The 16,706-nt window shown below is 37.7% G+C and overlaps 1 protein-coding gene across 3 annotated transcripts in view; it reads right to left on the bottom strand.

Annotated features, from left to right (window-relative positions):
- Positions 1–16,706, bottom strand: part of LOC149028194 (uncharacterized) — a 125,193-nt gene that overhangs the window by 43,869 nt on the left and 64,618 nt on the right. For 2 of the 3 annotated variants that reach the window (XM_089169131.1, XM_089169139.1), the window contains exons 12-16: positions 11,147–11,254; positions 10,893–10,949; positions 10,172–10,216; positions 8,073–8,163; positions 5,495–5,577 (exon numbers count right to left, since the gene is read on the bottom strand). In XM_089169131.1, coding sequence (XP_089025257.1) covers positions 5,495–5,577; positions 8,073–8,163; positions 10,172–10,216; positions 10,893–10,949; positions 11,147–11,254 — 384 coding nt within the window. The remainder of the gene's footprint in view (positions 1–5,494; positions 5,578–8,072; positions 8,164–10,171; positions 10,217–10,892; positions 10,950–11,146; positions 11,255–16,706) is intronic. The other variant, XM_089169146.1, reaches the window with a different exon arrangement.

Raw genomic sequence — 16,706 nt, 5'->3', positions numbered from 1 at the left:
CATCTAGATCTCAGGAGGGAGGTGAGAGGAGAAAGACCAGACATGGGAAGGAGCATGCTTACAATAGGGTGGATCCTATACTTGAGCATGACCCCACCACCTTCAGGTAGCAGAACTTCTACCTACAAACCATCCCTCACATGTTTAATGGAGGCAGCAGGGAGGATCAGGCTAGGGATGCAACCAGAAAGTTCATGTTCTACAACGTTGCACCTAATGTAGCCGAAAGTCCATATTACCAAGGGATGATCAATTCCACTACTAGGGCAGCTGTAAAAGTGAAAGGCCCAACAACATGGGAGCTGATGAACAAATACTTGCTTATGGCGAAGGAGCTGAAGGAGTACATCAAGACATGAATGTCACCATGGAAAACATACAGTGCCACTATGATGGTTGATGGATGGACAGTTCCTACTAGACAGTCCATCATTAACTTCATGGTGAAGTGCAATGGTAACACAATGTTCTTGAAGTCTGTGGATGCATCAGACAGGGTGAAGGATTTTGACTACCTGTACAAGCTTCTGGGGCAGGTGGTCCTTGAGGTAGGGGAAAGCAATGTTATCCAAGTTTTCACGGATAATGGTGCTAACTTCAAGAAGGCTAATCCAAGTTTTTGTGAATAATGGTGCTAACTTCAAGAAGGCTAATCCGAGTTTTTGCGGATAATGGTGCTAACTTCAAGAAGGCTAAGGAAATGCTTAGGAACAAGAAAAGCAACAAGATTCGACTCTTCCAAACACTATGTGGGGCACACTCCATTGATCTTATATTGAAGGACTTAGGGAAGAGGAAATCGATTGGCAATGTGGTTTAGAGAGCATAAGGTGAGAAATTTCATATATAACCATAGCTATGTCTTGTGTATGATGAGGGATAAGTGTGGTGGTGATCTAGTAAGGCCTGCTTGACTAGATCTACCACCAACTATTTGGCATTAAAAAGCTTCCAAAAGAAAGTGGAGGGTCACTAACACATATTTGCAAGTCAAGAATGGTCTAGTTGTCCTGAAGCTGGCACAATTGAAGGTAGAATGGCCCAACAAACCATTGTTGATGAGTCCTTCTAGAAGAAGCTTAATAGGATACTGGGCATATTCGAGACTACTGTGTATATTTTGAGGATGGAGGACAGGGACACCAAGAAGAAGCCCACATTGCCCCAAATATGCATTGTCCTTCAGTAGATGAAGGAGTTGGTCCAAGGTGTTGCCCCTAGCTCCTCAAAATCATTGATAAAAGACAGAAGAAGCACTTGATGCATCCTCCGCACTTGGCTGGTGAGTCACTTTATATTGTATAATTTATATATTGTTGATTGCATTTTTATAAACAACTAAGTCACTAATCAAGCTTTTAATTTCCTTAAAACAAGCTTACTACCTCAACCCCAAGTACTAGTACAAGCAAAATATGGGGCTTTAGGTCCAGTTCATGATTGCGGTGCAAGAGGTGGTGGAGAAACTAGTGCGAAATCCCAGCATGCAGGGGATAATCAGTGGAGATGTGAGAACTTATTTTATGGTCTTTTCACCTTCTTCTTTCAAATATAGTACTTAAGACTTGTATTAGTTTTTTGTCAAAACTTGAAAAATGGGGTGTACAAATCAAGGATTTCAGGGATGGTTCTAAGAATTTTGGCAAGCCTACTACAATCACATATAGGAAGAAGGGAGACCTTAGTAAGTACATCTAGTTCAAATAAGTATACAACCATGTAGTCAAATACTATAAGTTATAAGATATACTTTCCAAGACCCTAAGGCTGATGCATTCTTACATTTTGTGATGCAACTGACAAGTGAGTGCTACATGGAACTAGTGACCCAACTCTGAGGAAACAGCCATTCGGGTGGTATCATAGACGTCCTCATCCTTTGGTTGCAAGAGGAACTAGAACAGCTTCTCTCTCATCCACAGTAAGACACACAATAGATTAAGGAGTAAAAAACTTGAGCAACTGGGGTATGTGCACTATAACATGAGGTTGAAAGTAGGGCACATACATGATGATATGGAGTATGGAGTCTATGGACAACTAAGCTCGGGACCCAACCAAGTTGTCGGATATTTTCCACGAGCCACACATAGAGGATGAGGAGGATGATGTGATATACCAATGGGTTAGGGTCGAGGTCGACTAGTTTTGGATCAGCCAGGAGGGCAGCCAGATCCTATTGTTGTTGTAACCATGGACCAAGCCAAGGTGTATGCCCATATGTCTTCTAATGAGGGTGTGATGCATACACAAGCAGTTCCACAAACAGCTGTACCATTTGAGGAGTCACCTGACCAACCTATTGCAGCAGATGAGAATGGGATCTCTATAGATGATGATGATATGATGATGATGATGATGATGTTGCTACTTAGTCTCCTCTAAGTCAGATCCAAAGCCAGGATCTCAGTCAGGGAGGCAGTGCTAGTAGTGGAGGTGGTAGTGGTGTACATGTTGCTGCTAGTCAAGGGGGGGGGGCACCACCATCAGAACCGATCAGATTCACTAAAGAGACCCAGTATACCACACAACATGCTGACCACGATGCTCGTCCCTAGCACAGAGTTATAAGAGGCGTGGCCATGAGGACATGAGCGATATGAGCATGCAAGATCTGGTAGAGAGCATGGGGAGTATGAGCATCGACACTATTGCTAGTGGTACTTACCATCAAAGTTGACAGACCTTGGACTATACATAAGAAGATCAGACCATTGGCTCCGATTATAGTGGCAACTGGCAACACTTAATATAGAGGGAATCATGTTCCTCAAGAGCCTTGTCCTAGAGAATTCTCATATAGGAGTGAAGGTGGGCTGTTGACTGACTGGTTCAGGAATTGTGCCCAGATCTTCAAAATGAGCACCAACCGCAAGAGGACCTTGGCTAGCAGCCACGTAATATCGGAGGTTACCTGAGAGTGCTATTCTTCCAATATTCTGACTATGACAATTGACACATACACATGTGAGAGGTACTACAATAACTCCTTGACTTGGGAGTCTTACGTGGCCCACGCTCAAGATTGAAAGTGGGAGAATGTTGAGTGATATTCACCAGTCACCAGGTTTGAAACTTTAAACTTTTACAAGTGTATTCAATTGTCACACTTAAACATTGATTGAAATTGAATATGATTGTTTTCATTTATATTTAAAGATTGATAAACCATGAAGGACGATGATATTGCTTGGCAACATGGCAATAAACCATCAGTTGTAACTACTGTGCAAAAGTTCTCATCGAAGGCAAACTGAGGTTTAAGGAACACTTGGCTAGAAACCATAAGGATACACCCAAGTGCCCTTCTGTCCCTGATTTTGTGAGGGATGATATTCTAGACCACCTCATCAAGTTAGCTGAGTGACGTAAACCGCTGGTAGAGGACCTGCAGGACATGGTTGTGGTGCTGATGAAGCTGGTGGTGAAGTTGCGCCTTGATTGATTTGATCTTACCTTCTTTTGTTATGAACTTATGATGGTTGTACCACTGCATTCTCGAAACTTGAGAATGTGATGTTCTATCAAACTCACATAAATGGAATTCTGTTGGTACTTAAGTTATTTGATGCATTTATCACCTGTTTTTCATTTATATGTCCTAATTGTTCTATATTTCATGTTTTATACCCTTGCATGTTCACTCCTGTAGCATTTCGGTATACACTTAGGGTTGAGTCAGAACTTATATATAGGGTTCTTTTCTCACAAATCTAATGCCACCAGTGTGTTTACAAGGCCTTAAATAGGGTAAATCCCAACTTTGAACCTGACCTGACCCTTAAAACCCCCTGAGATGGGCCCTCGAGTTCACTCGATTTGGCCTGGGAAAAAAATACTAGATCTCCAGCGAGACCTCGATTTTTCTCAAGGACGAGATTGCCCTCAATAGCGAGATTTGGTACCACGGAGAAGAGGATCCCATCTCTTAAGGATGAGAGAGTCTTTGGACCTTACTTTATGTTCTGTCTAGAGTCTTAGTACAATCAACAATTACAAAAGAAAAGAGTGATAGAAATGTGAACTTTAAAGGGAGAGAATACCCTTTGAGTTGATGTGTAGCAAGTAATATTTGGGAGAGCTTTGCTTTCATCAGGAATCATATATGCCTCTTTGGGCTGATAATTAGGCTGCTATCCCTATAGTATCAAAATCCTCTTTTTCACGAACGGATGAACCATATTGAAGTAGATTGTCACTTTGTCGTGAGAAACTTCAGCAAGGATTGATCACCACTCATCATGTTCAAACCGGAGAACAATTGGCTGACTTATTCACCAAATCTTTGGGGGCAGAGAGAATGAACAATGTGTGCAACAAGCTGGGAATGTTAGATTTTTATCCTACAGCTTGAGTGGGAGTGTTAGGAGACATAAGGGCATAATGAGAAATCCACTAGATCTCTTGAGATTTAGTTCTTGTGCTAAATCTCAAGAGAAATCCTAGAGGCAGTTAAAGTCAATACGAGACTCCAAATGAGATATATATTTTGCTTTTTTATATCTATCTTTTTTTCTATATATTGCTAACTATTCACGAGGTTTCTCACAACAAGAGTGAGGCTTCTCAATCCCTTTCCCTTATTCTATTCTTCTATCTCATTCTCCAGTTCTTCTTCTCTTATTTTTCTGTCCATTAACATAAGGAAAGGTCTTGTGTATCGAATCATTGGCATAGTAGAGGTGAATGTTTTTCTGATGCCGATGGGTTATATCTATCTAATGCAAATCCCAAGATTCCAATCTTGGGATTAGTTTGGTCCTGTCAGTCCTCTTTTTTCTGATTTTATTTTATTCCTTTCCTTTCCCATATATATATGTAATATTATTCTCAGCGGAATACTCAATACTCTTCACTGATTTGCTGCATAAACGTTTCTGATTCTTCTTCAGTTCTCTTCTCAGATCATCACTGTTTACAAAGTCCTTTGGATTGATGGGGGAAGATTTTTCAGGAGCAAACCAATGAAGTGTTTGTATGTCCCAGAATAAAACATTAAACAAAAAGCTCAGTGATGATGATGGCATTTCCAAGCTTCTTATGAATCTTTGGAAATTCTTGCATTGATGGTGCTTCCACATTCCATCACCTTGGGTTGCAGCATTGCTGCAATTGCAGGGGAATCCTCAATCATCCTGCCACTAAAGCAGCCATCAGCCTGTTGCAGAGCTCCTTTTGGATGGGAGAATTGGCAAAGATGGAGGGAATATTCTCATTTGAATCCTTCTTTTTAATTAATTCACTACTCTAGCATGAATAGTATATTGTCGTCAGCAACCCATCCATTCTAATGTTTACAGTGACAAGGCTGATGAAATGGTTTTAGTTATGAATCAGTTTGAAAGCAACGGAATTACACAAATAATCAAAATTTATGGGTGAAAGTGGAATTACAGCTTACCTCAGGGGAGGTACATGTAAAATTCCCAAGAAAATATCACTACAGCAGATTTTGAATTTGAAACAACAGAGTAATTCAGAAGGACAGTATCACCTGAAAATGTCCCATTAAATGAAACTCGGAAAGAATAAAGTTTGCCATCTTCTGTACATTCATTTCTAGGTCTTCGAATCCAACTGTGGAAAATCAAAGTAACAAGATGTTAAGAATCAGTAGCCTGACATCACTGATAACTAAAACGTGCACCCAAAAGTGAATGAACCATCATAACGTCAAAGACTAGCATGCACAGAACATTGTTTGATACAAGTTATTCATAAGAAACAAGATTAATTGAACTTTCTCCACTACAAATGCAGGACCAGTTCTAATTGAAACCAGGAATTGCTAATGAGTTTTTGCAAAGAAAGGGGTGACTAGATCAGTATTAAATTTTGGAAATAATACTCCTCTAAAATATACTTTAGTTGTGGGGTTGGTGTCATGCATCTGGTTCTAAAATTAAATATTCATCCTCATACACTTGTTCAAGACTTCGAAGCTCGTCCTTTTTCAAATATATTGTCCTAGCCTTTCAAATAGATAGGTTGTTATTCATGAAAACAATAAAAACAGAAAAAATACAGTATGACCAGAAATAGATTTTTCAGATTATTGGTCTACTCAATCCACCAGCCATAAGAGTAAGACGTTTCAGGTCTATGATATGATATGATGAAACCAATTCATAAAATCTGCTTTTATTACATTTTACCAACATGTGTACAACTCCAAGAAGGTGCAGCGTGCCTCCACCTAAGAATAATATCCATATATTATAATGTGATAGTTAATCTTCAAAATCTCCAAGTTACTTGGAGCCCCACTACTAGATGATTAGACACAGTGGATCTGGCAATGTCTCTCTGTGGAGATTCTGATACAATTTAAATGGTATATCGCATTTCATTTTGCTAAAAATTCAAATTTCTGGTCTAGGAATAACCAAGCACAGCATATGTAATGCCCATGGGGGAGGAGGGTATCAAATAAGGCCCAATCTAGGACAAGCCTAGCAAACAAAGGGAAAGACAACAGCCTGATAATACCAAAACAACAGATCTAAGTGGGGAGGGAAGCCACAAACTAAAGCCAAATACAACAAAGTCCTCTAACCAGGATCCAAAGACCCACTACAAAGGGCATGATTTATAATCCAAAGACCCACTACAAAGGGCATGATTTATAATTTCTGAACTAATGGTTCAACCTTGGTACAATCATGTCAGGAGTAGGCAACATCATGGTTCAAGAACTTGAACTCAAGGCCCATCTCTCAATGCTAGATTGGTAATTTGTTTGTAAATGCATGGAACAAAATTCCATCGAAACATATGAAATTTCGAGTGAAATTTGAAGGTCGAAACGAAACCTATGGCAACCGAAACGAAATCACAGGTTTCCACTGAAACCTGCAAACTTTCGTCAAAAGTGCTCAAAACTTGCAAAACATGCAAAACCTTGTCGAAATCTGGGTCAACCAATTTGACCAGGCTTTTTTTTTCCCACTTAAAGTCATGAATTTCGATCGAAAATCTGCATTTTGTAGAGTTTCGAATGAAACCCAGGCGGAACCTCAAGTTTCGACCCTTTGTTTCCCCTCTGATTTCAACCTTTGTGAGCCTATTCCAGGTGATTTTAAGCCATTTCCTTCCCTCCTTTGGTGATTTTGACAGTTCTTGGTGGTCATTTCAAGTTTTTTTGCAACATAATCGAAATTTTCCCAAATTTTATATTATTTCTTTGTTTCATGCTCAAATGATGTTGGATTATTTTGAATTTAATACATGTTGTCTCTAGTAGCTAGATCTAATAATGTATATTGTTATTTAAATTTTGAAGTGTGGTAGTATTTTTTTTTTTTTTAAATCACCTACTAAGTTATATGTTTCAAAAAATAACTTACATATACATGATGTATTGGCTTTGTTTTGATGTATGTGAGACACCATCATCAATCTATGTTGTGATGGTGTCCAAATTATTTTAGGTTGTTTAGTTTTTATTTCATTTATTTAATAATTAATATTTTAATTATCAAAATATCCTTAATTAAGAAAAAAATTCCCAAAGTTTGAGAATACCATAGGTTATAATGTGTTTAGGCTAAAAATTAGTTACTTTGTATTTGAACTTAGAAGTTATATATTGAATATTATGTTTATAGTGCATTTGTCAAAATCCTCTCTATATATACCATGACTTTGAATGACATATCTATATTGATTTTTTCTACCAAAATGCATGTACCAATATGTTCTTCATGCTCTAATTAGCTTGTATGTAGAGTTCCACCCCCAAATACCCCTTAAAACCTATTGAAACTTGCTGGAAAAAGTCCCAAGTTTCCACGAATTTCCCAGGTTTCAACCTAAAATTCCCATTTTCATAGTGTCGAAACCTGAGTTCCCCCTGAATTTTGTGAGTAAATGTATATTAGATGAAGACTCATAAGAACCAGAGAGAAGTTTACAACATACATGGCTTTAATAGGAAAAATTGAATAAAAAAATTTATCCTGTGTAGCTGACCCCATAGGTTGGCAAAAAGCATAGTTCAGCTACGTTTAGTTGAGAAAAGACAAGTTTACACAAATTCACTGAAGACCAGATGCAGAAGGGTTGTTACGTACCACCAGAAGACAAGAAAAAAGACTTCAGCCGAATGTGAAATCGTTTGCGAAGTTCTTCCCTTACTTTACTCTCAACCCAGTTCTTCACATCCTAAATTAAGGGATGATAAAATGAATATAACCAGCATAAATGTATATGGAATTGAAATGATAAGCAGCAAAGAAAACTCATAATTAACATGCACAAACCAGAGTAATAAGGTGAGAGAAATCCATATAGAATAACTGTATTTCATCTTTCTCAAATTCAAGTGGAAAAGTCTAATGCAAGAATATAGAGCTAGTGAATCCACTAAACAAGCTTCAGTAGAATCAATTTACCAGTGGAAAGTTATGGTCCATACACTTCTTTTGTTAATAGAGAAGTCACATGTTAATCTCGCCCCCCCCCGGGTACTCTGCAAGTGCTGTACTTTCTAGAGCAGGTGATTACTGCATCCCTATATCTGGTTTGAGAATCCTTCAAGGATTTCTGTTATGGTTTGTAGTAACCTGTGCTGCTCCTGCTTTTATGATATAAATTCGCAAAATAAGAGTTCAATAAAGTGGAAGACTGCTAGCTGCTGCTGCTGATCATACTCTCTTACTATTTTTTGTTGGCTGAATAAAATTTTCTTACCAAAGAAGAGTAAAATAAATCAACTTACGGAAAAGGTGTCAGATATGAGTTTGAAAACCATCCTTCAGGAACTTGATGCCCAAATGAATCCCTTAAAATAACTGAGTTGGACTAAAGTTTCAGTGAGACGCGACAAAAAGGTTTTTTTGCTTTTTTTTTGGGGGGCGCGTGTGTGGGGGTAGGGGGAGTGGGGGGAAGGGGCGCTTGATTGGCCATCTGGCAGGGGTGGGTTCATGGGACTGAAATTTCAAATATAATCTATTTCAGGCCTCCTGAACCGAGAAAAAAAGAACTCAAAGACGACACTGGTTTGACCTAGCCAGAAACCTATACTTGCTCGGAACCTGGTACTTTTTCCCAGCCAATTCGGCCTGCTGCTTTCAGCCCATGTCTATGTTGTTCTTTTGATAACCTGATTTTTTGAATACAGCCTCTTTTCTTACTTCTACAAATTTTGAATGAGTTAATTGCTCAGAAATACCACTTCAACTAAATACTTGAGGTTTTGAGCCTAGTTGTCAAGGCATCGCCTAAGTCAAAACTTTTGACTCAAGGCCGACAGTGTGTGTTGTAGTTGGACCATGGCTAGAAACCTTGATAAAATACTTATTTATCCCAACCATCATTGAAGCAAATTGTTGGGGAAACCGGGAAATTCACATTCCTTACATCTATTTTGATGATAAAATACATGCAACAGTACTAATATTTTAATCAAGCTTAGAATTGAACACAATTAAGTAGAACACAAGATGCTGGATCACACCAAGAAGCTCGAGGACTACACCATACCAAGACATTCGAGGACTTCAAGCATGAGGAATAAATGAAGACTTGAAGACCAAGCTCAAGTGTCAAACAAATTCAAGGACCCCCAATGCTAACTGAGTGCACTAATAACACCAAAAACACATGTAATTGGGACATATTCATAATACATAGATTGACCCCCTAGATAGGCTTAGGACATTTTAAAAGGTTAAAAAATACATCTAGAATTGATAACGAGTCATGAAAACCTACCCCAGGCTTGACCCAGCCTTGCCGAACCAAACAGATCCGGATTTGCCCAATATCTTTGGACTTTATTTGGAAAGCCATCTACTTTGATGTCTCTTCTAAGTTACAGCTGCTTCCCCATACCTCTGTTGACCATACCCAAGGATCAGGCTTATTGTTGTTACCTGAGATTTAGGCAAAGGTTTTTCTCTCCCCTTCCCCCCCCCCCCCAAAAAAAAAAAAGAAGCACATCTTTCTGTTCTTCCTCCCTGGGATTTTTGTAATGAAATCTGACACAAAAAAATAATAAAAAAAAGGGAACAAGAAGAAGAAATCTACCATAATTAATTTATTTTTCTTTTTTAGGATCAACTCGTGATTCATGATAATATCTAAGACATGCTTTGAAAAAGAGTTGTATACTTCCAGATAAAAGAGTACGAAAGATAACATATAGGCAATGATGTAAAGAATTACATACCAAATTAATGAGACCATCAAGAGACTGAGATGCCACATGTATTCCCTGGCATTCAAGCATACAGAAAATAAAATAAATTTAAAAAAATAATAATAATATGTGCATTTCTTATTTACCCTCAGTACCAACAAGTATTGATTAATTTCCCGGACACCCAAAAAATTTCAGAGGCATTGACAGAAACGACCCCTTATTTCCATAGTTATCAACAAGTATAATTCATTTCCCGACACCCAAAAGAAAATTGAGAGGATTTGACAGAAAAAACCCTTTCCAAGTGTTTTCAGCATCAGTATTTGCATCCTTCAGTTAAGAGAAGCTCTAGAGTCGATAGATTTTTTCTTAAGAAGACTAATAAGTGGACTTTCCTAACCTGACCCAGTTGGCCAGTATTTTAACCAAGACACTACTACATAAAGCAGAAAGACACAACAGAGCAACAATAGAAAATGGAACAGTACCAAACAAATCCGGAGCTTCCAGGAATGATTGGAAAAAAGTGCTAAAATATTTGTATCTGCAGCTTCCCTCAGCCAGATAAATTAAGTTAATATCTTCAATTGTGGGAGGGAAATGTTAAAGTTCACCAAGGTATGTAGTTTTATAAGCATTTTCTCCCTCATCAGTCCAATTTTCTTACATCAGCCTCTCATAGTGGTTAATAAACTTGTACTACCCATTTACATATTCTTCAAATTATCCAAGCCATACATAAGCATACCTGTGAGAAGGTAGATATTTGACCAAATGCCTTTGTCAAACTGAACTGTTTATCCAACTACAGCACCAAGAAGTCAAATGAGCTTTCTCACGTAAGAGAGTCAAAAATAAGAGGAAAGTTAAGGTGGAAAAAAAAGGGATTAATGACACTAAAGAGCACAGGTTCTAAAACAAGTACCAAAACCAGCATGTAACCAGATGAAGAACTTAATACTAACGTAAAACAAGGAGCATGAGATAGTGTTTACACTTTACCGGCATAAACTCGTGAAGTCTATCCTTCTCTATACGGTTCAACAGGTGAAATAACTGTAAAGCTTGAAATGTAGATGCTATGTCATCAAGTATTCTGAACAGCATAATCTACAATAGGTAAAAGGCAAAAACCTGATTACAATTTATACAACAGTTTATGAACAACAACAACGATAACCTTATCCCAACTAAATGGGGTCAGCTACATGGATCCTTAAAGGTTAAATAAAAGAGACAAGAGAAGTAACAGTTATAGAATTCATGCATAAACAAGGATAAGAGGAGAAAACCTCATTACAATTCATACAACAGTATTCCAATGCAAGTATAAAATTGATCAGAAAACCATTGCTTCAACCAAGAAATCAAAAGCATCGAAAGCATAAACACTTCTTTATTCACTTCCATAATATTTCCCATGAGGAAAAAATTAAGCATGTGTGACCACAGTTCAAAATTTCATCTCGCCTCAGTGTCTCGACCTGGTTGACCCAACCAGGTCGAGACACTTAAATACCAAAATTTCTATTTAAATTCTTGCAAAACAAGGTACACCATTGTCCCATGTTTCAGTTGCATGTTTCTGTGGGTTTTAGGTGGTTTTTGGGTCTGATTTTTGGTGTACATAATAATTTGAGGCCAATAAACATTATAGTGATGTTACTTTTTAGTAAAAACTAACAAAAAGTGATCTTCTTGATTTGCGAATTCCCGGCTGTATGTGCATGATATTGGATCATGTATTTTCACAAATATAGAAATTAAAACTATACAATGCAAGAACAAATACAAGACAACCAGAATTCAAGAAGTCACATAAGTGATAACATAAGATACATGAATCGGTTAGACCTAGGCTTATAAAAACTGTTACATCAGGCTAGCTCGATCCCATTGTATGTGGCATCATCAGCATAATAAAGGTAAGCACCTCCATGTAGGTGGCATCATCAACATACAAAAGGTAACCAATCCTAGGATACAGGTCACTATACTGCAAAATCTGCGATATACTACCAACTAATCCACCACCATACCTATCAAAAGGATCATACGGTACTGCCGACATTGGGTACGGTCACAGATATGCTGGCTGGTGTGCAGGGATTAGACAGGTTGGGAGATCTCATCAATGAAGACCCCCTACCGCCATAGTGTGACTAAGACTGTGATCCGCATGCCAATCTGATTTGCAGCACAAACTATGAATAAAAGGAGCCATAGTCAACACCAGACTAAGATGGAGCATCCTGGTACCTACCAAGATGACCGAAATTTCAGAATTGTTTTTATTTCGACTTTTAAGTTTCGGTGGGTTTTAGGGGTCCTTTCATTTCCATCAACGTCAACCTTCCCTCCTCTAGAAGCACCAACCAGTGCCTGATCTCCACCCTCCCCATTGCCTCTAACTCTCAGACATGATCAATGTTGCATATAAAATGATTGTATAAGTCATGAAGAACATTAAAATAATTTTTTCTAGACAAAGAAACAATCATGTACCTACCTAGTAATTTTTCCTGTGCCCATGTACAACAACAACAATAAGCCTTGTCCCAACTAAATGGGGTCGGCTACATGGATTCTTGCCTTCCAATTTCGGTTTGAGGCCATGCTAGATACAAGGCTTAAGCTATACATATCATTTCTCACCACTTCTCTTAAGGTTATCTTAAGTCTACCCCTAGCTCTTTTAGTTCCTTCAGTCTGGATTGTATCACTTCTCTGTACAGGAGCATTTATAGGTGTCCGTTGAAATGGTCATGCCACCTTAAATGACTTTCCCAAAGCTTATCACTTATGGGACCAACTCTAATATGATCATTCCTATCTTATCCTTCCTAGTTTTTCCACTCAACCATCTTAGCATCCTCATTTCTGTTACACTAAGTTTATTTATATGATTCTTTTTAACAGTCCAACACTATGCACTATACATCATAGCTGGTTGAACGACGGTCCTATAGAATTTTCCTTTAAGCTTTAATGGAATATGTCGATCACACAAGACCCCGGACACACCTCTCCACTTCATCCACCCTATTTTAATCTTTTGGGAAACATCATCCTCTATATCACCTCTTTTATTTATGATTGAACCTAGGTACCTACAAAAATCACTATAAGGAATCCCTTTATCGTCAAGTTTCACCACCTCATCATCTCCCAGTCATAACTAAAGTTACAAACTAGATATTCTATCTCCGTTCTACTTAATTTAAAGCCTCTTGATTCCAAAGCTGCTCTCCATGATTCTAACTTGGTATTAATCTCCACTTAAGTCTCATCTATCAACACAATATTATCAGCAAAAAGCACACACCAAGGGACTTCGTCTCGAATGTCTTTGGTTAATTCATCCATTAAAAGTGCAAATAAATATGGGCTTAAAGTTGATCCTTGATGTAACCCAACTATAATTGGGAATTCATTACTTTGTCCCCCCCCCCCACTATTCTTATACTTATCATTGAACCATCATACATATCCTTAACTATGTCTACATATTACTTGCACTTCTTTTCTCTAGTACTTGCCAAATTAACGCTCTAGAAACTCTATCATAAGCTTTTTCTAGATCAATAAATACCATATGAAGGTCTTTACTACACTCTCTATACCTTTCCATAAGTCTCCTAATTAGGCAAATAGCCTCCGTTGTAGACCTTCCCGCCATAAACCCAAACTGGTTCTCCATAATTGTGGTTAAGTATCTCAAATGGGTTTCAATTACTCTCTCCCATAATTTCACAGTTTGGCTCAACAGTTTAATGCCCCTATAGTTATTACAGTTTTAAATATCTCCTTCACTTTTTCAAATTGGAACCATGATGCTTCTCCTCCATTCATTTGGCATTTCCCCTATGCTTATAATCTTATTAAACAACTTAGTCAACCAAACTAGCCCGTGGGTTCCTAAGCTCCTCCATACTTCTATTAGGATTTCATCAGGACCTTGCCCATGTATATACTTTAAATAAAAATGATTTTTTAAAATTTTTTTGGTAAGAAATTGGCTGCCCATGGAAAAACTAGGGATGAAACCATATAGATCACACTTCAAAGATGCATAGAGAGCCATTCCATATTTTTCTATAATTTTCAAAACCTTTTTCCCTATTTTTCCATAATTATTTATATTTTTATAATTTTTGAAAAAATAAATAATTATTTATTAGGTGGAAAATATTTTGACCAAATGAGAACCTAGATTGGCTCATGGAGTTCAATATATATTAATTCCATCATCATACAAGGCGTATATCTTTTACATTTTTTGTGTAGGAAAATAGATTTTTTTCACACTTGAAAATAAATAAATAATTCACTTTAAGGAAGAAAAAAATTTGACACTGTGAGTTCTTAAATGCCCATGGTCTTCAACTTAAATTAAATTCATACCCATCCAACAACATTCTAACATGCATTTTATAAAAAGCTAGTTTGAAGAAGAATATTACGTTTGAGATGAAAACTCCAAGATCTAAGTGAAGTGTTGTTGGATCCCCGTAGTGCACAGGTTTATCGGCAAGAACCCCACAAAAACAAGCTGAAGATGTTGAAGATTGGATCAAAGGGGAAAAAACCACACAAAAAATGACAGAGCAGTTTGTAAAAGAAGCTCAAAATGAGCAAAATTTCAGGCAAAACTCAAAAGTAGCTTTTATAGGCGAGATTTTGGTTGAAATCTCACCTGTACAAGCTACTTTCGCTCGAAAATCTAAACTATTGCATTTCGGCCCATGTTCCAATTCGGTGGTTAGCAAAATAGCGAAATCTTTGTGAAATGTCATCGCGATTTTGCGAAATTTAACACCTAGGATTTACTTATATTCCTTCACTTCTTTAGAGGCATCCACAGATCTCAAAATGACATCCGCCCATCACAATATACCATAATGTTGCTGATGGACTTTCATGTTGGACCAATCCATCCATCACGCATTATGGTTACCCCATAACTCTTCCAAAAGGGCCCCATGATTGCAATGTAGTCATACATTTATGCTCTCTACTGTGGAAGAAACACACTCATCCCCCTTCAAATTCTTCCATGCACCTTGGATCTTGGGCTGCTTTTTGCCCCCTTCTTTCTAAACACCTCCAGGTCCTACTCTTGATGAGGATCCAATCATATATGCATTGATGATGGTGGACCTCTCTGACTCTACGATCTCCTAAACAGACCACCAAATACACCACCAGACCGAAATGGTCCATTTTGCAGCTTTAGAGGTACCAGCTCCTAGACTACCCCTACCCATCTTTTGCTCCTTTACTAATGATCCCTATTCTATCTCATTGCCCGACACAAATCCCTAGCCTCTGCATATGTCTCTACATCAATCATGGGATCATCATCATCATCATCCCCGACTCCAAATGAAGGCATTGCTACCTCCTCCAATGCAGCCTTGACTCCCTCTTTATCTGCCTTCCTCTTGTTCCCTCCATCCATGTAGTCCATAACTGCACATGCTATATTAACAAGAACCAAGTGGCATACTACAATATCTTTGCATCTTCCAACTACGTGTTGCTTGAGTCCAGTGATTCCACCTCCCATAAACTTTTGGTGATATAAGTTGCAATCATTTTTTCTATCATCCCCATCGATAAGTGTACAGTATTGCCAAGCATTATCATATTTGGTAGTAGTAACACCCTTAGATGAACACTGGCTCTAATCATTCTACTCCGGTGAACACCCCTCCCCTTGACTCTGGGAAGTCCCCTCTCCCTACCTCTGCGACAATCACCTCGAACTCCCCGACATTATCACTGTTGCATAAATAAAATGCTTACATAAGCCAATAAAGAACATCAAAGTGGTTTCTTTCAAATAAGGAAAACAATGTTTTACCTACATAGTATTTTCTCATTTGCCCATGTATTTTTTTCAAATATAAAATCATTTTTCATAAATTTTTCCAACAATAAAATTGGCTGCCCATAGCAAAACCAAGTATGAAACCATATGGGCAGCACCTCAAAAACATGTAGAAAGCCATTTCACATTTTCTGTATTTTTCAAAACGACAACACACAATTTTCAATATTTTACCCTTTTTATTGTTATATATTATTATACTACTTTTTTAAAGAATAAAATAGATAATGATGGGGTGGAAAAATATTTCTACTCTATGAGACCATAGATCGGCCAATGGACTTTAGCATATACTTATTTAATCACCATACAAGTTGTATATCACAAATACTTTTTATATTTTGTATATAGGAAAATAGAATTTTTTATATCAAAAAAAATATATACACTTAGTGAAGAAAGATTCTAAATTGTGAGTTTGTAGATCAGCTCATGGTGTTCAACATATATTATTTTCATTAACATTGAACTACTATTGAACATACATTCACAACAACCAAAACCAAACCCCACCCCCCACCCCCAACCCAAAAAAAAAAAAAAAAGGCAAAGGCAAAAAAAGAAAGAAGAAGAAGAAGGAAGGTTAAGGGGAAATCGATATGAAGAAACCCTATTGTGGATGTAATCAAGCTCAATCCACCTCCAGCCCACATTTGCCACCAAGATTTG

This window comes from Hakea prostrata, chromosome 1 (genome assembly GCF_041222555.1).
Source record: "Hakea prostrata isolate BN-2017 chromosome 1, UWA_Hpros_2, whole genome shotgun sequence".
In the NCBI taxonomy this organism is placed as follows: Eukaryota; Viridiplantae; Streptophyta; class Magnoliopsida; order Proteales; family Proteaceae; genus Hakea; species Hakea prostrata.
Note: the sequence above shows the minus strand (reverse complement) of the source record. Positions and strands in the feature narration are given on the sequence as shown.